The following is a 23,118-nucleotide window of genomic DNA, read 5'->3' on the forward strand; positions in this document are numbered from 1 at the left end:
ACTTCCTGAACCCCAAATAGAATCCTTCATCAACTACTACAGTTTGCTGCTTGGTCCTGAAGTAAGACATAATAGGTGAAACCAAATCATTTTTGACCCCTACTGTGAGTTTACATTAGAATGGAGGCATCACTGCTGTCTTACAGCTTTTAACCCCACAAACTTCATTAGTAATCCCACTACAGGATAAGACTGCCTCTACTTTAGTCTCGTTGCTCAAAAACTGGCCTTCAGACAGATCTGTGCAGTGATGAGAATGAAAACTTTGTAAATATGGAAAGAAAATATGAAATATTTTAATGTTAGACTTCGTATCTGAGCAAAAAAAATTCTTGTTCTTTTCTTGTTCTTAGTTTGACCGTTGGATGACCAATGGACCTGCAAGTGAGCAGAAGGCTGGAACTTCTTTCCCTCTCCTCTATGCTATCAACACGAGCCTTAAAGATGTCCTGGAAGATTTTGAGATAGATTTTAATTTTCAATACAACCTCCTACAAAAGTGAGGTGTAAAACTATCTTCAACTTCTAATTTGCAAATGTGTTGATACTACCAATGCACATGTTTAACTGAGATGCATAACAGCCTCCTCGAAAGGCTTATATTTAACTAAAATTATCACTTGAAAAGAAAGTTTATGGCTAAAATGTTTATCATCATTACCAGCAGGAATATGATTGTGTCTGGGAGCCCATTTGACTAGAAAGCCAACAGTCTTCTTTCTATCCAGTGGGTTACAATGTGTTTTTTCTGCTCTGGTGATTAAACAGTAAGTTCTCGGGGAGTGATTTGTTTTTATTTTTACAGTGATCAACCTGTCAAACTGTCTTGCTTTGATATTATAGTCCACACCCTAGAGTTCAACTGTTCTAGACAGTGGTCTAAGAACTGCAGCTCTTGAGTCCAACCTCCTGGAAAAGTGATGTATAAAACTCTGGCTCCAACTGCTTGTTCCGGTACTTGTTGACAATGTCAGTGATTTTCTGTTTCCGGCGGACATGTGGTGGACTGTAGGAGTCGCTCTCCAGTCTCTTTCTTCTACAAATGTTTATTACAGTCTGCCTCACCAGAAAGCCTTGAAAACAGAGGGTTAAAACAATTAATGATCACTGAATGAATGAACTCTCAGTGTTCAGATGAACTGTTCTTCACACTCAAACTACTGCATTCCATCTGTGTAACTTTTCCTCCCCAGAGAGACAGACACAGCACTAAGAAAAAATTGTCAGAAGAAAGACACGATGACAAGGAAAAGCAGAATCAAAATCCATTTCCTACCCTGGATTATAACCAGCTATCTTCCTAGTAGCTTGTGAAGTCTCACTTGTACGGTACTTGCAAATAGTTAAAAACTGACCAAAAACATGGTCCTCTTTTAACAAAGGCCATAGCATTTTCTACATGCTGGACTATTCAAAATTGTTTTTCTTTTTGGCTTTGTATACATGTTAAAGAAAGAGAGATACCTTAGCTCTTTTGCACACACGAGGACCTTACCAAGTGCTCGCCGGCTAACTATCATCCCATCCACAAGAGGAATGACCATGTTAAATTTTCCAGTGGCTCCTTGAATTTTTATCCGGAATAATCCAGTGTGTAAAGGGTGGATGAAGATGACTGGAACTTCTTTTTCAAGTGTTGTAGATCTTAATAAAAGAAAACTCTTTTTAGGCCGGACACACAAGAGTTGAAGTTCCTCCCATGCATTATAAGAACACCAGTGGGGCCTGTTGATAGTAGTGGTTTAAGAACAGCCAATGGCTCAGTCTGTTCAGAGTCCTCTTTCTGGAAGCTAGTGTTGTTGCTCTCTGCAATACTAAGTGCTCATTATTGGAGTCATGCTTTTTAAGTTAACAAAAAGAAGTTAAAAAAAGGATGTTTGGAAAACTAGGGAGGAGGCAAGGTAAAAAGGCTAACAAATCTACTGTGAGAGCTGAGAACTAGCAGCCAGCTGTGGGACTTGCATTTAGTCCTCTTTCGGTAGGGAACAGAAGTGTGGCCACCACAGCACAAAGAGTTCTAGCCCAGTTGAGGCTGCACCTGCATCAGAGAAGAATATAGTATAAATTCAGCCTGGGAACATAGGACATAATTTTTTCTCAGAAGTCAGAAGTGGTTGGGAGGCTTTTTGTCTGGACTGGCTAGAAGTGTCCTCCTTAGTTGAGGTAACAAATGACTACACCCTAGTCACAGTCCTCCAAGGTCAAAGTCCTTGGAGTCTCTGACCAAGCAGTAGGGGCTAACGTCAGCAGATGTGTCTCTGAAGAGTGAGTTAGACATCTACCTCAAGGATGGTCAACATATCAAGAGTTATTACTGTTACTCTGTGCTGGCAGCTTTTTTTTTTCAACATGAGTCCTCTTTCCATACATGTAAAGGTGATTTCTAGCAAAAGCACACTAAGTTAATCTTTCAAGACATTAAAAAAAATCCTTTTTTTGTCCCTGTGGAGACTGAAACCAGTGCATTTGCTTTGAAGAATTCTGTTTCTTACTACAGAACAAATTATATCAGAAAAGTATTTCAACAGTGTAATGTTTGAAATTATTTTTCCATAACCTTCCAAAAGTAGTGGTGTCTGCAGTTACTATAAATCAAGCTTTGGAAGTCCAATAAATAAATAGAAAGATAAAAGAAAAGACTGACTTCCTTTTGGGGGAAAAAACAGAAACTGTCTGGTCACAGGGTATAATGCAGTTTATTAAGTGCTGCTGGAGCTTAGCCAGTCTCCTTTTCTCTTCTGCAAAGGCAGCAGTAAGTAAACCAGGTTTTCTAGGTAGTCATTCTTAAATTCCAGACTTGCGCTTTAACTTAACTGTTTCCAAACTGTTTGGAAAAACTGATGCAATTATAATCCCAAGCGTGATTTTTAAAAAACTGACAGCTAATATAGTTTCATTAAAGTTGAACTGGTACGTTTGTCCATGAGTTTGTGAACCATGAAGAAAATGAGACTAGAAGATGCCCAAACAAGTCAGATAATAGTAACTACAGTGGTTGGTGCTGAGATTATTGCTAAATAATAATGCATAATTTAGATGGCAGTACCTATGTTGTAAACGCTCAGAGCTGAATTGTATAATTTTCAGAATTTCAGTGCATTTATTTATTTATTTTGTTTTTGTTTTTGTTTTTTTGTCTTTTTGAGACAGGGTCTCGCTATGCAGCTCAGGCTGGCCTTGAGCTTACTCTGTAGCCCAGGCTGGTCTCGAACTGGCAACGATCCTCCCTGCCTCAACCTCCCGAGTGCTGGGATTACAGGTATGTGCCACCACGCCCGGCTATTTATTTATTTTGGTTTTTTGAGAAAGGGTTTCACTTTGTACTTCAGACTGGCCTTGAACGCACTATGCTGCCTAGGCTGACCTCAAATTCACAGCGATCATCCTGCGTCAGCCTTGAGTGTCACCATACCAAGCTCAGTGTAGTTAATTTTTAATGAAAAAACCTGAAACCTAAACTGCAGATTTAGGTACTGTCCAACAATTGTACCAGTAAATAATTTTACTTAACACACTTTAGTCTCTTAGAATCACATTATACAACTTGCTTAAGTGTTGAAAAGTATCAACTTCTAGTGTTTGCTTAGTTTTGAACTGAATTTCTAGTTCTATCCTAGACATTTTACACTATAGTAGCTAAATCCATTCGTGTCCTGTTATTAGTGTGCTCTGTACCATTGGTGAGTGCTCCTCAGCTTCCTCACCAGCTGCTACAGAAGGTCATCTCATATCCCCATGACTATCGTCAACTGTACAAAAAAAAGCTGTTTCATGCAACTGTAACCCTTTGACCGCTACTGTATGCTTCTGCTTGCTGTACCTAGTTATGCCTGTTTGTGCTAATAAAGTATGTTTAGTACTCTCCTTGTTAAAAAAAAAATACTAGAGTAGTTCTATTCCTAAGATAAATTCTAAAATTTCCTAGCTTACCAATAAAACACAAATTTATGGCCAGATAATATTACAGCTTTTGATCTGAAAAGACTGTAACAGCATAAGCAGTTTAAGACAGTTCTCTTCCAAACTAGCTCCAGAAAAGTCTACCTCATGACAGCTACTCCATTGTCTCTTCAGCAAGTCGTAGCCTAGCCTGGCCTCAAACTCATAGCAATCCTCCTGCCCCAGCCTCCGAGTGCTAGGATTATAGGGGTACACCACCATGCCTGGCTTTGTAATTTGTTTTAAAACACTTAGCATAAAAAACATGGACATTTTAAGGATGACATGCCTTCTTTTATAAATTTTTTTAAAATAATAATGCTAAAATAAGCCATCTCTATACGACTTTGTTAAAACAATCATCTAACAAGATTAGAATAAATTAATCTTACATGTAATTAGAATCAGATTAGGTAAAGGGAAGGAACTGAAAGTGAAAATATCAAGTTCAAGGGCAACTCTGCGATGAGTGCAGCGAGGTTAGCATTTGAGGATAAATACTGGGTTTCAATTGCTTTCTCTTGCTTTACTGATGTACTGAATGCATGAGGATGAGAAATAAATTTTATGGGCCTATCTAAGCCCATTAGTAAAACAAAGATGGTAATTCTAACTTTTGGAGTTACATACCTAAAACCAGCAAGCAAAAAGCCCTGAAGGGGGCTGGGGATTTAGCTCAGTGGCAAAGCGCCTGCCTAGCAAGCGCAAGGTCATGAGTTTGGTTCCTGGTACTGGAGAAAAACCAAAAAAAAAAAAAAAAAAAAAAAAGCCCTGAAAACTATGAAGCCTAACCAAATATATTGTTACTGTCTCAGAATCAGACTATTCACTTTTTATCCTTTTTGTGTATGGGCAGGTAAAGTAGAAAGGTTAACATAATAACACTATTAATTTTACTAAGAGTTATTTTTTCTCTGAGCATGGTGGTGCAGCACTTGGCAAGATTGCTGTTGGTTTGAGGCTAGCCTAAAATAATAGCGAGACCCATCTCAAAAAACCAAAATAAATAAAGTTTATTTTATTTTTATTTTAATAATAAATTTTTAAAAAATATTTTCTCATTAAGCTGGGTGTGGTGACACATGTCTGTAATCCAAGTACTTGGGGGACTGAGGCAAGAGAATCACTGTGAATTCAAAGCCATCACGGGCTATACAGTGAGTTGGAGACCAGCCTTAACTACATAGTGAGACCCTGCCTCAAAAAATAAATAAATAAATAAATAAAAAGAAGCTAATATTTCCCTATTAAATAGCTTGTTAGATTAGGATACTTAGACAACCATTTGTCCAGGATTTTTCCCCAATTTAATTCCATCACTTCTACTTAATAGTGTTATAACAGTCTTCATTAATTGCCACAACTTCTCTATTTTTCTTTTTTCTACAGAGAAATGTAAAATAGCAGTTAACGAAACCATTTAAAAATCCTTGCTAGGGTGTTCAATATTACTAATTACGGGGGAAATCAAAATCAAAACCACAGTGAGATACCATTTCATACCTATTAGGATGATCATTTTCAAAAAAGCAAAGGTAGGTGTTGGTGAGGATAGAGAGAAGAGGGAATTCTTATATAACGTTGGCGAGAATATAAATCATATAACTACTGTGGAAATCAGTAAGGTTGTTCCTCAAGAAAATTAAAAGTACAACTACCATATGATCCAGCAATCCCACTTGTGGATAGATATCCAAAGGAACTGAAATCAGGATTTCAAAGAGATCCAGTGCTATCTTAATATATGTAACCCTAACATGGTATCTCCACTCCCATGTTCAATGCATTACTCACAACAGCTGAGACATGGAAGTAACCTGCATGTCTATCAACAGATGAATGGATAAAGAAAATGGGGCATATACATATAATGGAATATTATTCAGCCTTAAAATATTATCCTGTCAAATATAATAACGTGGATCTTGAGACATTATACTAAGTGAAATAAGCCAGACACAAAAAGACATATCCTACATGATACCACTTATAGGATGAATATAAAATAATCAAGTTCTTAGAAGTGGAGAGTATGGGGCTGGAAATATAGCTCAGTGGCACAAGCACCTGTCTAACAAGCACAAGGTCCTGAGCTCAATTTCCGGTAACAAAAAAAAAGAAGTGGAGAGTAGAATGGAAAGGTATTAGTGAGAGGGTACAAAGTTTCATTTACGCAGGATGAGTATGTCCTAAAGATTAATTATGCAGCACAGTTGCTAACATTAGTAATACTATATTTAAAATTTTGCTAAGAGGGTAGATTTTATGTTAAGTGTTATAAGGAAATAATATGAGTGAGAGGAATCTTTTGGAGGTGATAGGTATGTTTACAGCATAGATTGTGGTGGTTTCATGTATACTTATCTTCACCCTCAACAAGTTAAATACATTAAATATGTAAAACTTTTTGTCAATCATACCTCAATAAAGTGGTTTGAAAAATTTCTGACTAATTTGATAACCATGTGCATTTTATACAAACTTCTCTGCTTCCTTATTTTTGCCTTCAACCTCTTTGGTACACTGTAATTTTACTTTATTAAGCTGCAATCAACATATAAAAACAGACATGCTGATGACCTTCAGGCAAATAAAAAGAACAAACCTCAGAGAAGTGCTACTGTTTGCAGTTGTTTCCACACCAGTACTGATTTCTGTCATTAGATCTGAAAGGGGAAAGTTTTCTGGAAGAAAATAATAGCAATACAATTAATATCTCCCTCATTTTTCCCAAGCAACTAATAGGAAATCTAAGTTTCTAATATCTTTACACTGGTAAAGAGACAGGGGACAAATATTTAAGATTGTGCAATCATATGTAATCCTAATGATTCTTGAAAATTAAAACAAGAAAAATCTCCCTCAAGATGTCTTAGCTAAGCTGACCTAAAGCAGAACATTTTAGGGAACATGATCTGAGCAACAATCACACTTTCCCACTAACTGAGCATGATGGGACCCTAGGTTAAGTATGAATTTCTAATGCTCTCCTGCTGCTTACAGAAAAATCATGACAACCTTATCCACAGTAGAACCCATAAGGGACAAAGTCACCTTTACATTAAAACTAGAGGGCACAGTAAGAAGGGTGTGTGAAGTCTTTTCCTTTACCTAAACCTAGAGGTCCTACTGTGCTGCCAATACAACTAGCTAAAAGCTTTGTAACTACTAACCTCATTAAATCTTTACAATTATGAAATAAGTGCCATAATTATCTCCATTTCAGATAAGCAGTCTGAGGCTTAACATACTGAGTGGTGGAGCTGCAATGCAGGGTCCCACCCTTTCAGACATTTGGCAAGTCACTGTCATCTGATCACGGATGAATAAAGTCTTTATACAATACCTATATCATCATAGCGTTCCACCCAGACTACAGATACTCTTGTCTCAGGTCCAAGGGGAGGCACAGGGCGACCTTGAGGCAGCTTCTTCATTCTGGAACTTGGACTGAGCTATAGGCAGAAGAAGAGAGAGAAGGAAGAACTAGCTTGATAAAACTACCCAGTCATATATAAAAAAGTCCAGTGATGTAAGTATCAGGTCACGGAAATCACAGGAAAAAAGTATGAAATACATTTGCCAAAAAGCTCTTCTTTGGCTTCTCTGTTTACGAGTCCCATCGCTTCTTGGCCTTTTGGCTAAGATCAAGTGTTTAGGAGTCTTAACTTAGAAAAAGGAAATGAAGGCCTCAAATTGTCAAAGGAAATAAAAGGTAAGGAATACAGAACAATTATCATTTGCACTAATAATAATAAAATTGGTATGCAACATTTTAATGAAGATGTAAGGGGATCTGAGTCTATTAAGTCTGGAAAGCAGTATGCTTTCTCCATCAAAACAACATCACTAGTTTGTCTAGAGCTCCTATTTCTAGTTCCCAGACCACATGTTTCCTTTGCAATCTGTGCCTAATTCCTTTTTCTAGTTAGCAGAAGGAAAAGAGTTCTCAGGGCTCTGCTATTAAGTACAGGGTGTTTTGGGTTTCCCAGACACTCACTTGGCTTTAAGTTTGTTTGCAAGGCTAACAGGAGCGTGTGTGGCTCCCCTTTGGCAAACTGGCACTCTAAGCTACACCACTTTTAGGGCATGCAGCAGAGCTGAGTTTATGCCACTGTCCTAAACAAAGTTCAAGTACATAGAAGGGAGAATCTCATACTTAAGCTGAATTTATAAATTAAAACTACTTCATTAGCACAGAAATATATACGCCTTTACCAAATGACCACAGTCCATGGCAATCTATCCCTACCCCAGATTCTTTTTTCTCCTATGGCATTCACAGAAAATGACTATGACCAAGAAGTCTCTCCTAAATAAATCACGTAGTGCACTACCTATTCCCCCTCAAACTGCATTCTGTGAAACCTTCTAAAACTTCTGATTTTCAAAATCAGTCTACTTCAGTCTTCGCCTCCTATATGTTCAAAGTCCTTCCCCCCAACCCCATCCTAGGGCTTGCATGAAACTACAGTTAGTTACCAAATTCTGCATGTCATGTTTTTTCCAATACTAACCTACAGGATAAAATTTTATTTATAAATTAGGATGGTAAGATACTAACAATAGTAACTAATAACCAAACAATTAGAACAACATACTGTATTATAATAAAAGTTATGTGGTCTGCCTCTCAATATCTTATCATACTATACTCATCCTTCTTCCTGTGATGATTTGACATGAGATGCGGTGAAACACGATATAGTGTTAGCTACTTTGTGAGAGTAATGGAAACACAAGCATTCTGACACCAGAGTACCATGGCATTACCATAAGACTACTGAGTGACCAACAGGCGGACAGCATATACAGTGTAAAAATGTTGGACAAAAGAATGATTCACATCCCAGGCAGGATGAAGCAGGACTGCATGGGACTTCACCAACTACATAGGATGGTATGTGCTTTAAAATTTAGTAACTGTGTACTTTTGGAATTCTCCACTTAATGTTTTTGGACTATGGTTGAACAAAGGTAATGAAATGGCAGGAAATGAAATACCAGATAAGGAGAGACTTCTGTAACTATCTATTCTCTTTTTTTTTCCAGAGTAAATATCTATTCTCCACAGTGTTAGCATTTTTATAAGATCATACTTGTTTCAATTTAATACTGAATGATTAAAGATATGGAACATACAAATAATGCTGTACCTTCAGTGGATACTGTAGCGAATAAAATGTTTAAAAAGCAGTTGGTAAGAGAACAAGCATGGTAGCAAAATAGCAAATGAAAGAAAACAAAGTCTTAGAATGAACTATTTGTTGCAAGCTGGAAAAAAGGAAATGGAGAGAATTTGATTTAAAAGATTTAAGTTACCAATAAATCAGTATTCTAATTATTCTATGAATTAAAGTTAACTTTCCAGACATGATTCTGTAATTATTCCCATTTCACTACAAATATTTAGAGATCAATTACAAAATAACTTACCCTCTGTGAAGAATTAAGATTGTCTGTGTGATTGGGGAAAAGCTCAAGTGTCAAGGATGGCTGTTTCAGAATTCCTGGCATAAGATCCATGTTTGAGTCACTGTCTTGGTCTGAGATGTTACTTTCCAATGAATCAGCTATGAGGCAAAAAAAAAGAATCAATTCTAATAACTGCTACTTCTCTGTATAAAAAGTTTAATTATGCTACTTTGTCTAGGTCGCAACACTGCTTTTGGAAACTTTCTGTAAAGAATCAGGTAATAATATTTTAGGTTTTGCTGCAGGTCTCTGTTGTACATTCATCTTTGTATTTTATTTACAACGCTTTAAACATGTAGAAGTCATTCTTGGCTGAATTTGGCAGGTATGCTATGGGATGATGGCTCCAACACCTGATTTACCACACAAGGAATGTAATAAAAGCCATCTATCATTGTCTGAATTATCTTTTGTTATACATTCAATCATAGAACACTATGTAAAGTAGATATCAGGATGCCCAAAAGCTATGAACAATGTAATTTCTGAGGTTAAGGTCCAATCTGGTTGGAGACAAGCACATCGAGTTAAAAACAAGAAACCTAGGGAATACAAATACTGTTTCAAGAAACAGAAGAAGATGAGATGGAGTGGGGCCTAGCTGGCATCGTGGATGGTTCATGACAGGATGCAAACAAAGAGCCAACAGGGGCTGGGGATTTAGCTCAGGGGCACAGCACCTGCCTGGCAAGCGCAAGGTTGTGAGTTCGATGACCGGTACCGGAAAAAAACTGGAAAAAAACAAAGAGCCAACTGCAGAAACTGGGTAAAGACAAGGCTCTAGCTCCGGAGGGGCTTGCTGGTCAAGTGAGCTATGGGAATTAGGGTGGCAGAACACAGCATTGGCAGGAAGGCAAAGCGCTACTACTGACCTAGAACATGAAAGGACAAAGAATGGGAAGTCAAGGATCCAAGCATAAATGTTAGGAAGCTGTTAGGATTGGTAGCCTAAAGATGAGACTATAAAGGTGATAAACAGCATCCCATCCTACATTGGTGACAATAAAGGTGCCATTTTTTATATACTGCCTGATAGGCATCAAGAAATGGGCATAATGTGCAAAAAGGAAATAAAAAAATAAATAAAATTCAAATAAAATAAAACTGAGTTCAAACTAAGAAGTGTGACTCACTCCTGAACCTTTGTTAGGTTGAAGTTTTTTTTCTTTTTTTTTTGGTTTTTGGTTTTTCTCCGGTACCGGGAACCGAACTCACGACCTTGCGCTTGCCAGGCAGGCGCTTTTGCCGCTGAGCTAAATCCCCAGCCCCAGGTTGAAGTTTTTTATACTTAGTGTCAGAACATCAGCCTGATACCATCGTGAGATCCCTCTAGTTATAGACTTCTGTAAGGTCCCTCAGAAAGGCTCTCACATGAGAACAGGGAGGTAGGTGGGAATCACTCATAATTTGTGAAAGAAATGAACAAACTGTAAATCAAGGTGTCTACACATTAAGTTAGAAGAAAGAAAGACAAAAATTGGGTTGATGTGGGACTCTACTATTTAGATTACTGAGGATCAGTCTATGTCTTTTCTTCAGAAAGGTAAGAGAAGATGGCATCCTCTACATCCATATAATCTAATAATTATAATGCTTTAGAAACTGGAGAATGCCTTAGATGACTTCAAAATCTCTTTCAATGCAACAATACCACACAAACTTGTGAATGTAAAAACAGGTCCTAAACAGCATCATGCTGAAACAAAAAAAACCTCTTACTTAAGGACTCTACAGGAGAAGGAACCACAAAGGCTATTTCCGTCAGGGCATCAGCATAATACAGCACCTTCTTCTGTCCATTGAAAATGCTAGCCCCAACATCTTCAGAGGATATTACTTCATCTATGAACAAGAAACACTGCATTACACTTCCAAAAGTGGGGAAAACAGATTTTCCTGCTTCATGAAATGTTAACTGGTTAATAAAGTGACAATAAATAGTAGAAGGTACGTTTCCAACAACAACCAATTTGTGTGAAAGAATTAAATAGGTTTATTAAATGTCATTACACTAACTTTAAATCATAAAATCTTCATTTCATAGTTTCAGAAACTGTAACACATCACTTCTGCTTGCCAGGACCTTAAACTTACCAGTGTGAGGCAGAGGAAGGGAGCAGTCCTTTTGGAGCAGCTAAGTAACCAAAATGAAAACCACCACAGTCCTTCTGAAAAAGCTGGGCAGAGGGTGTGTGTGTGTGCGTGAGGCAGGGGTGGGAGGGGCATCTAGCTTCAAGATTTTCTGTCCCTGGTGTCTCTCTGCTATTGCTCAGCTCTGCTTCTGCTCCACCTTCCCCAATGGGCAATGATATAACATGAAAACAAACAGGCAGGCTGAATGTCCACTCTAAGCTAGCAAGACTGAATTAAAAAAAAACAATCCTGAGAGCCAGTATAGTTCTCACTTGAAAGGAACACAATGTCTTAACAATAATACATAAAAGGCCAGTAACTTGACAAAGGGCTGGGCAAAAGAAATGAACAAGCAGTTCTCAGGAAAGAAAGAAAACCAGGAAAAGTCCCTTGTTCTTAATTATAATTAAAAACAAAATTTCTCAGCTAACATATTAGAAGATTCTTAAGGATAATGAAGATACGGCAAACAAATTATGACCAGAGGTTAGCAAACTTTTTCTGTAAAGGGCCACACAGTAAACACTTTAGGCTTTGTGGGCCATATCATCTCTGCCATAACTACTTAATTCTGTCACTGTAGGATGAAAGCTGCCATAGTACATAAATGACAGTGTGCCTGAGAATTAACAACACTCTACTTAAAAAAAAAATAGGTATGGGTTATAGTTTATAGACTCTGAGCAGGTACTCTATCTTTGCAGTAGACACGATGGTTCCTGCCCTGACACCCACTCTACCTGTCCCTACTCTGTATTAGGCCTAAAGTGTGGGTGGGACTAACCCTCAATAATAGCTCCTCCTGGTCTATATCTCTCTCCTGGAGTCTCTCCTGGGACAGTTCTGGGGGTATTCTAACCACTGTGCAAACTGAGAAACTGGGAACCAACAGAAACTCAGCTCATCTCTAGTCTTCAGGCTACTGGGGAGTATACATGGAAAGCCTGGAACGGCCTTGCAGTACTACGAAAGTAGCCAGGCTGGTAGAAAGCTAAGATCTGAAGAACTGAGCTAAAGAAAAATTACAAAGAAATATACACATACTCATCACGTGATACTGAAAATCAATCGCTGGAATTTTCAGTTCTATGAATTCTGTTTCTTTGTTACCCACAGCCCCTAGCCTTCAAAACCTAAGCCAGTTTAGATCAGATTTTCTGTTATTTGCAACCATAAAAACCTATGACATATTTATAAGATGATAACTATGTATATATTTTATCAATTCCACTTTTGGGAATTGAGAATATAGATATACTCAACCACATATTCAGAGTATACACAAACTAAAATTGTAGTATATCCCCAAACACTTTCCTTCAATTTTAGTCAAAATTAGAAGAAACTAAAGATCAAGTTGAAAGGGTATTTAATGGTATAATCTTGAGAGTATACCGCTGGTATAATCTTGACAGTATAATCTTGTTGACATGAGAACTCTGAAAATTCAAAGCACTGGACATAGGTATTACTAACTTCAGAGAGATAACTTTCCAGTAACTGCAGGAACCCAAGAACAAAATGCATTTGGCTAGGTGGGACAAAGATCTGAAGTTTAAATTCATACTGGTCTAATCCTTGTTATCCTGATTAGAGTTCCTCAGAAGGATTTGTAGAGATGGGAAAGGACCTCCGAAATAGGCAGCTCTTCACTACAAGGTTTTTGATATACTGTCCCAAGAATGTAAACTTTAATTGACTTTTTGATAGCCATAAAATCTACAAAATATACTTGTTAATAAAATACATACTTATTAGACAAAACTCACTTGTTAGGAAACTGTAATGTTTGTTATAGATAATCTAGAATTATTACAATATTGTTATAGAAAACAATTTGTTTATACTCACATTACAAAAAGGAATTTATCAGTATTGTAATAATTATCACTAATTTCCTATTAATTTACTCTATTCTACCATTTATATATACATACATCCATACACCCATATATACATATGTATATATATATATATTCAGAAAGAAAGAGAAGAGGAAGAGAAGATGTTAGAAAAATATATAAACTATTAAGTGACCCACTCCTGTGAGAACTGGGGTAAGAGACGATTTTTCCTTTACATATCTTTGTTTGCTTCTTAAAACAAGAGTACAAATTCATAGCAAAGGGAGAAAAATCAAGCGCAACAAAACCAAACAGCCATTATGAGTTTTACCTTGCTCAGGCCCTTCACTATCACTGCAACTGTTAATTGACCAACTGGTGGAAACATGGCCAGTCCAACCAGGGTGTCTGCCCACATCCACTGACCAGCCAAGGGAGAGCAAAAATTCTAGAAAATGTGGCTGCACATTTCTGGAAGACTCTACATTCTTCAAAATCTGGAATACATACCAATCATCAGCTATCATGAAAGAAACACAAGAACATATTCAAATAAATCTTCTTAAAACTCAGCTTACAAATCAAGTCACAGGTTCAGAATAAACTTGGGAATTTATCACTGTAGGAATGCATGCACACTCTGGAATTAGACAGACTCAGGACTGGCAAGGCCTTGGGCAAGTTTCTTAACCTGTCTCAGTTTCTTCATCTGGAGTGGGGTTAATTAACTATGATGGTTGTGAAGATTAAATGAGATAATGTTAAGTAAAGCCCTGAGCTTCTTCCTGTTTAAAAAAAAAAAAAATTACTGAACCAGACCCATTTACAAAAAATAAACAAAAGACACAATGTCCATGTCTTCAAAGAGTTAAGAGCCTGGCTAGCAAGAAATATTACCCAGGTATGTGATTATTTAGTTACAACTCTTGATAAGTGCTACAAAAGTACAATCTTACTAGAAATGTAAAAAGAGGGTAAAAATATCTTTTTCTTAGTCCACAGGAATGTAGCTTTCCAGGAAAAGTGAAATAACCAGGAGCCCTTTACTAAGTACCAAGTGTAATGCCTGGCTTCTGCCTTTAGAAAGGAGAGTTCCTCATTCTGATACAGTGGCTCTCATCTGGGGATGATTTGCCATCTATGGAGTCTTCTGGTAATGTCTGGAGACATTTTTGGTTATCATAACAGGTGGGACAATGCTGGTAGTAGTAGAGGCCAAAGCTGCTGTTGAATGTTCTAAATTTCCTGGGACAGCACCCACAACAAAGAATTATCTGGCTCAAAATGGCAATAGTGCTGCTGTTAAAACACAAAATTCTAAAGGAAAAGAAACAATTCCTCCCTAAAACCATAAAAAGGGAGGTAGCTATCAGGGACTATCAAAACCATCTGGGGAATTTCCTGAAGATAAGATTACCTTTCCTAAAGATAAGATTCTTCCAAACCTACATCAAAATCCACAAAACCAAGATCGTGAAATCATTATTTTTACCCCTCCCCCCATTCAAGTGACTGTGATGCAGCCAGTTCACAGGTCATCCATATAATACTAACATATGTTCAGGACCACATGGAGGTCTGTGAAAGTAAAAATAAGAGAAATTGCATAGATTACTTCTCCATCTACTGAGCACCACTGCTAGGTTTACCTCTTTAACACAGAACTAGTCTTCTTAGAAGCATACTTGTTTGGTTTAGCCATAGCCTATCACATGACACTATAAAGAGTGTCAAGAAACTGATTTGACAGTTTCAGTTTCTGCAGTTAAATTTTTTTATTGAGAAATCAAACTCTTAAATAAATAGGTTCTGAACATTCAGTCAAAAGGTAGTAAGTGAATCAAATTCAACTTGTAGGCCACCTGCTGGGAACTACAAATTAATCCCTTATAGTTAGGGAGGCAAGGTCTCAGCTATTCCCAAAGGAAGCCTCAGAAATCCTCACAGTTTCCTCATTACCCATAGCCCCTAGAAACCTAAGGAAATTGAATGGATTTATAATTGTCCCAAGAGATTGTATCTTCTACAGGTAGTAAGAAAAATGGTTCCATGGCCATGTGAATAATGCATTAGATTTCCTTCAAAACAGATCTCAACCTCTGTAGTTACACCAGTTTAACTGAGGTTGTTCTAAAAAAAACTAGTGTCCCTGAAGCTTCTGTGTTTCAGTGTCATTTGCCACCAGTCTACCTTCCCAACGCTCCCATGCAAAACTCTCTTGCCTCTGGGGAATTTACACACTGTCAGAAACAACCTGATTCTGCCTTTTTCTTTGTGGTCAAATATTGCTTAAATGTCTTTTCTCCCAGCAAACCTTCTTCTCAAATCAGGTTTTCCTGTTACAGCTATGATATGCTTTAGTGACCCTGCTAGGATACTTTGGTATGGATGCTCATTTAATGCTCTGTTTTCCCCTCCTGTCAGTAGTTCTTGAAGGCTAGAAGCTTTGTGTATCTTGTCACTGTAACCCTAGGACCTAATAGGTAGTAGACAATTACTGAACCACTAACATGCAATGAGAACAAGTTATTTTTATAAACTTCTTTTTCAGCAGTTCACTAATACATAATCTGAAAAAGTACTTCTCATGAAAACGTGCCAGTGAATTTCTAAAGGTATGCTAATTTGATTAGTGAATGGTTTTCGGTTATTCATCACACAGTCCAAGCGCCCTAGCACAGTCACAGTGCCCTAACCTAACACATCTGAATACTGTATTTTACAAACCTTCTGTTGGTCCCTTCCTAATCAGAGCTTATAACTGTCTATTCTACATTTCAACCATTCATTTCTAACAGAAACTCCAAAATACCTCCTTCAGTCTTTCATTCTCACCTCTATTTTTCTTTATCCTTCTGGTCTCTTCTGTTACACATATCCAATAGTGTTAAAAACTGTCATCTGTTTTGATCTTAAATTCAGGTGTTCTTTCCCCCACTGCATACTATGCATGCCTCACCTGAAACAATTTACTTGTGAGATTGGTACTTGCAAAGGGAGCTCCTTGAAGGAAGCCTGTTGCTCCCTTCTATATTCTGGAAGGCTACATCATGGGAAAGATGTTCAGTAAATGTTCAAAACAATTATTCTATTATTCTTGAAAATCAGGCCTAGCTTTAGCTTTCTGCAGTGAAGCTTGTGTATTACTTTCATTTATTTGTATTCTGTATTTACTTTCATTTGTCTTACAAATATGAATTCCTTAAGGGGAAGAAAGACATACTACAGATCTATGCTAAACCACACTCCTTAAGAGTCAAAACGAGGGGCTGGGGATTTAGCTCAGCGGCAAAAGCGCCTGCCTGGCAAGCGCAAGGTCGTGAGTTCGGTTCCCGGTACCAGAGAAAAACCAAAAAAAAAAAAAGAGTCAAAACGAGATCACCAGGATGGCTAAGTAGTTAAGGTGCTAGACTTAAGAGTCAAGACTAGGACACTAAGCATCATAATTTTAATTCAGTTTCTGAAATGGTTCGTAAGAACTTAAGCATGAAGTATAAAATATTCACTTTTTATGAAGAACAATCCTTTTATGTAACATCTTATATGTGAATAGCACAAAAAGTCATCTCCCCAAAAATTCACAATTCTTACCTCTTGGCTTGTTTTCTGACCTGGCTTCATATAGAAAATAAAAACTGTGTCAAAAGGACGACATGGCAAGAGATCCAGATAACCAATGTCATCAAAAAACCCAGGTATCGTGGGATCAAGTGCAATAAGGTGAGGAGGTAGACGACTATTTGCAGGTTCCTACCACCAAAGGAAGAAAGAAGCAATTGTTATTTTTTTTTTTGTTATTTATAAAGCAATACTTGCTCATAATTTAATAAAAATTGAAATTATAAACATAATAATAAATGACATAGTTCTAAACTTAAGAAATGGCAATGTTTATCTTACAAGCTAACTTATTTTGTGTTAAATACTACTTGAAGAATCTTAAACCAGTTAATCTTCACATGACCAAAGAAAGGGATATTTTTATAATCCACACCATACAGGTAAGAAAAGCCAGGTATCTCATCTCAAGGACACACAGCTGGCAAGCAGTGATGGATGCCTGGACACAGACCTAGACAGTCTGATCTTACCGTACAACACTAGACAGTCTGATCTGACTGTACAACATAAGAAGGGTTTGGCTTACAAATACTATAGAATGACCTTCATTTCTTTTTAAAGTAGCATGAAAGAGCTGAGTCAACTGAAGCTCACACTTTCAGTAATAAAGTTTACTAGGGAAAGACTTTAACATTCCTTTTCTAATTATCTGTAGGTTTCATTATATGTATAATATGGGTCCTGCATTACCCAAGAAAAATTCTCGTCAGGTACAACTTTGCATGAGTTTACAGGGTAAATTGTCCTCACACTCATAATGTACAGTAACAAAGAATTTCATTTACTTACATGAAGGGCAAGCCTATAGCCAGGTTTTTAAAACAAATTTACTTTGATCCTCATAAAAATATTGTAACTATCATCAGCTGTGTGTTAATTATTAATACATTTGCTCACAAAAGTTCAAGAAAATTACCTTCAATGCTTCTAAGGACAAAAATCCAAAGTGTGAGAGGAAGAGGCGGGCTGTTTGGAATTCCTGGGCAGGGGGTGGGGGCTTGCAATCTGTAACGGGGTCAGGAAAGCTTCTCTTCTGCAATTCCCCTTCACTCTGCTGCTCAAGATGTATTTCATAAGCAATCTGCTGGGCCATGCCGCTCCTTAATTTCTCATGTCTCTCTTCTAACTGAAATAAGCCAAATACTTCAATTTTGTGAACTTACTCCTATACCCTCAACAACTGCTTCTTCATCTTCTGGCTATAAATGATATCACTGTGTCTTTGCTCCCCTTCAAATACATAAGAAAAGCAGAAGTGTTGCTCCCACCCATACTTCCAGATCGCCATCTACTATCACTCTGTAGCGTCCCTTATGTTGTAAAGTCCTACCTTATCCATATGGCTTCCCAAACTATACTGCTAGAGACTCTCCCACATCCTTTCCTTCTGATTAAATCTACTTTAAAATTCCATTCTCTGATAAATGATCCTTCTAAAACCTTCTAACAACTTGGCTCAATTCTACCTCAACCTTCACAATTCTGACCACTTTGATCCCTTTTCTAGGTGGTAGTACTGAGGACTAAACCCAGGCTATCACACATCCCCATCCCTCTATTTATTTTTGAGATAAGGTCTCATTAAATTACCAAGGCTGGGATTTAACTCATGATCTTACTGCCTTTCCCTCTCAGTTTATAAACTTGCACCACTATGACCAGTCCTGAACTTTTTCTTGGTGGTGGGGTGGAGGGGGGCGTCTTTTTGAGACAGGGTCTCGCTATGCAGTTCAGGCTGGTCTTGAACTCATTTTCGAGCCCAGGCTGGCCTCAAACTCTCAATGATCCTCCTGCCTCAGCCTCCCAAGTACTGGGATTACAAGTGTGTGCCACTACGCCCAGCAGTCCTGAAAAACATTTTAAATCTCATCTGTGACCTACCTTCAAGAGCTGTAACTCTGAAAATTCCTCTCCAATCCTAAATCCTCTTCCTGCACTCCCTGGGCCTGTGCTTTACCAATACTGAAAGGCACTCAACCCCTCCTCCTACTTTTCCATGCCATTAGCATCCTTCTTCCCAGCTAAACTTAACCCACCTAAACCTAACATCTTAAGGCCCTCTTCTTATGCACATAAAATGGCAGTGTTGAATTTTATCCTCCCAAATTCCTAACCCTGTCAAACTCTACACCACTCCAGTTCTTTCTTTATGCACTCAGATCCCAAAGACTTGAAGTGAGCAGAGTGAGTTAAACAACTTTACCACACATGATGTTACTTAACCTCATGTGGACTGCCTGGCAATTTTAAGAACTACTGTTAATGAACAGTAGGCTGAAATTTACATAATGTTTTTCCATTTCCTTTCTTTCCATTCTAAACGTCTTTGAACCTTTACCTACTCTCTCATCCTCTCCGGTCTTTTACCAGAAATATCCCCTTTTTAGATGAAATCACCTAGACTCGACTCTGCTGTCTTTATTACTTATAATTCTCAGCATTAGCTGACCTCTCTCCACTAGCTCCTTCTGTTCAACCTATAAGCATTTAATATTTCTCCCATCCTTGAATGTAAGGAAAAACTAACTTTGCCTTTCCGTAGCTAGGCTACTTCCCAATGGTATTCTCTACCTTCCTCTTTACTGCTAGTAGGGTATTTAATATTAACACTTCTCACTCATATAAATCAATCCCCAACCTGTTATTCTCAGTCTCCCACTTTACAATCCTTTGCACCTGCTGTCAAGGTTCAGGTACAATTCATCTCCAAATCCAGGGCCCTTTCTTACTCCTCTTTCTCCCGAATCTCTCCAGCATTTGAAAGTGTAGTTCTCCATTCCTGCCCTGTTCTTTCATGATCTGACATACTTTGATCCACCACTTCTTAAATTTCTCCCTTGACTTAAGAGATCACTCATTTATTCTAAATATCTAAATGAATGTAAAATTAAATAAATTTTCCCCTGTTCCCAAACCTACCTCTTTCCTAATATCTGTATGTCTACCAATAGCCCCAATATCTCGTCACTCAAGATCAGAATCTAAAATTCCTTGGCTCTTCTCCTTCCCTCATCAACCCAAGACTACCTGGATTTACCTCCACAATACACTGTATATATTAAACTTCATTTTCAGTGACGCAGTTCTTCCTTTCTCCTGCTTGGGTTGTTAGATGCTCTCTGAACTTCTCTCCCTTCTAAATATCCTTCACTACTAGAGTCTGGTCAGGTCACTACACTACTGAAACCTATCATGGAACAACCCAGGCAGCCAGTGACCTTGACTCTCAGAAAGGTCCAGTTCCTATCAACAGCCACAATCTACACTCAATTTGCTCTAAGTACTTTCCATATACTGAAAGCAATGCCTTGACCACAGATATCACTTAAGAATGCTTGTATTCATCTTCCTTAACAACAGCTAAAAACAATTTATCTTACTTCTTCAGTGACAATTTCATGCAAATCTGGAATGCTCAGATCTGCTTTTACAAAAGGAATCTTGTCCACCTCTTCAGGAAATGGCCGATGTTTCACAGTATATTTAAATCCAACATCATTTTTAGGAACTGGACGAGGTTCAGGCACAAAGAGCTGTTAAAATAACACAAATAACATTGTATTTATTACATAATGTTCAATTCCCATGTGTAATGACATTTTTTCCCTAGTCTGCTCTGATGTGTTTCCCTAAGATTTCATGTCATAAAAACTCAGTAAGAATCTACAAATGCTACAGCTCATGGTAAAGGTAGGCAGTCTGTATACTTATGTGCTCAATTTTATTTTCTTAAAAATATTCATCAACTTATTATAGATATCATGATTGATAAATGAGTTGAGGAACACTACTGGCCAGCCTGAATTTCCCACATTCAGTGCTATGCTAATGGATGAGGTCTTTCAGAGGTTTAAGACTCAAACTTATGTTTCTCTAACAGGTCTCAAATCATTCCATACAATACAGTACAAGTTCAGTTCCCCTCAGCAGTCCTAAAAGTGAATTGAATTTTGGAAGCTTAGGTGGCTTAACTAAGCAAGTATGGACACCAAAACTAGGTCCTCATGGTTCTAAAGCCCTGCTTTAATATGCATAGGGTACCTACTAAACCACCCAGATGTTTTAGTTCCTTTCCCTATGAGTAGTCAGCACTAACTTAAGAGGTTTACAGAACTGTTAACAAAATGTGGTATGTATCATGTCACCAAAATAAAATCAAGGTGTACTTCTCAAGGGATAGAAGATACAGCTCATATGACAGAGACATCTATGTTACCAAAAGTCTTTATAGTAGAGTATGATGGCATATACCTGTAATCCCAGCATGCTATGAAGCTGTGGCCGGAAGATCCAAGTTTGAGGCCAGCCTGGGCAAATTAACAATTTAATGAGACCCTGACTCAAAAACAAAGGCAGGAGGATCATGGCAAATTCAAGGCCAGCCTGAGCTACTAGTGAGTTCAAGGCCAGCCTGAACTACAACGAACTGAGACCCTGCCTCAAACAACAAGCAAACAAACAATAAGGTGATGTAGTTTAGTACAAAGATCCTGGGTTCAATCTCCAGGACCACACACACACACACACACACACACACACACAAGTTCATAGTCTACTTTTGTATGTGTCTCTTAAATGCTAGCAAAATTTTGTCATATTTTCAAATAATATTAGTAACAAATATAAGCTTACGATGTAATAAGTGAAAAAAAGCAGTATGCAAATGATTCAAATCCTATTTAAATATTATTATGCACAAAAAGAAAAAATCTAAGAAGGAAATTCACTAAAATATTAACCGTGGCTATCTACCTCTGGAGAGTTAGTAGAGGTGATTTAAAATTCCTCTGTTGTCTGAATTTTCCAACTTTCTCACAGAAGCAATACCACATAATTATAAATGTCATAAAAGATTTGTATTAACATACTACATTAAAAAAAATTATACAGTGTACTGGCAATTACATAGCAATAATCATATAAAACAATCTGAAACTAAAACCTGTTGCTAAAAACATCAAAAGGCTTGGTCAAAATATTTCCATATATGGTATGTTTGTGACTTTTATTACACTTAAAATTTCACTGTTCAGAATATTAGTCCTTATTCCTAAGTGAATGTCAGAATCACATGGAATGCTTTTGGAAAATACACCTGCCTTGGGGAAGGGGATTTAGCTTAGCAGCACAGCGCCTGCCTGGCAAGCATGACATCATGAGTACGATTCCTGGTACTGGGAAAAAAAAAATCAACCCCCCCGCCAAAAATAAATACACCTGCCTTCAAGATGCTTTTAAAGAGTAATTCAGCAGACTTGGAATTTCAGGTTCCAAAGCTGATTCGGATGTGGACTGAGGACCTTGCCAGAGATGAGAATATTTGTTTTATCTGTGATTTTTAGCGGAATGTTACATAAACTTTTTTGGTTGTTTTTTGTTTGTTTGTTTGGTTTTTTTTTTAGACAAGACCTTGCTGTGTAATTCATACTAGTCTTGAACTCACTATGTAGTCCAGGCTGGCCTTGAAATCATGATGATCCTCCTGCCTCAGCCTCCCACGTTCTGGGATTACAGGCATGCGCCAATACTTCGAATGTTATATAACCTTTAACTCACCCACCTACACAAACACATGCACACACACTCATCACTTCCCTGTATCTTCTGATGGATACCTTCTGATTTGCTTTTGCTCCTCTGGGTAAAAGGCAAAGCTGTTGTGCCCAAGCAAGTCTTCCAGACATTCCCCGAACCAGGACAGTGACAGAGGGGAAAAAATCATCTAGAATAAAATGTGTAGAAGTTGTTATTTCAGACAACCACCATTCACAATACACCTGTTGTCAACTGCAGAGATCATATAATCAAAGCCCTAAGCCCAATGTTTCCTATACTTCAAGCCCTTCTATCTACTTTGTGGTTTCTGTCATATCCAAGTAGAGCACTCTGAGTATTACCGTCTTAATTCATGCCAACCATTATTCTTTTGTTAACTTAAACTTATTTAAAAAGGAAATAGTGAATCTCTAACATGTGTTAATTATGTTTAGAATAAGTGTTTAAAAAATCATAAAATAACATTCACCAAAATTTCAGCTAACACCACCTCACATATCTCCAGCAGGTCACACCCACTTTTGGAAAAACACTCCTAACCTCTCAACAT

General features: G+C 37.7%; 1 protein-coding gene across 4 annotated transcripts in view; it reads right to left on the minus strand.

Moving 5' to 3' along the window:
• Positions 1-777: 777 nt before the first annotated feature.
• The window catches only part of Ralgapb (Ral GTPase activating protein, beta subunit (non-catalytic)), a 94,813-nt gene continuing 72,472 nt past the window's right edge, over positions 778-23,118 (minus strand). For all 4 annotated transcript variants that reach the window (XM_005392534.2, XM_005392533.2, XM_013518287.1 and 1 more), the window contains 11 exons: positions 22,628-22,734; positions 20,393-20,545; positions 17,929-18,138; positions 16,983-17,141; positions 13,723-13,888; positions 11,134-11,256; positions 9,376-9,512; positions 7,286-7,394; positions 6,545-6,623; positions 1,496-1,644; positions 778-1,073 (listed from right to left, as the gene is read on the minus strand). In XM_005392534.2, coding sequence (XP_005392591.1) covers positions 880-1,073; positions 1,496-1,644; positions 6,545-6,623; positions 7,286-7,394; positions 9,376-9,512; positions 11,134-11,256; positions 13,723-13,888; positions 16,983-17,141; positions 17,929-18,138; positions 20,393-20,545; positions 22,628-22,734 — 1,586 coding nt within the window. In that variant the 3' untranslated portion in view covers positions 778-879. The remainder of the gene's footprint in view (positions 1,074-1,495; positions 1,645-6,544; positions 6,624-7,285; positions 7,395-9,375; positions 9,513-11,133; positions 11,257-13,722; positions 13,889-16,982; positions 17,142-17,928; positions 18,139-20,392; positions 20,546-22,627; positions 22,735-23,118) is intronic.

The sequence above is a fragment of the Chinchilla lanigera genome, unplaced genomic scaffold, assembly GCF_000276665.1.
Source record: "Chinchilla lanigera isolate Chin_1 unplaced genomic scaffold, ChiLan1.0 scaffold00044, whole genome shotgun sequence".
Classification (NCBI taxonomy): Eukaryota; Metazoa; Chordata; class Mammalia; order Rodentia; family Chinchillidae; genus Chinchilla; species Chinchilla lanigera.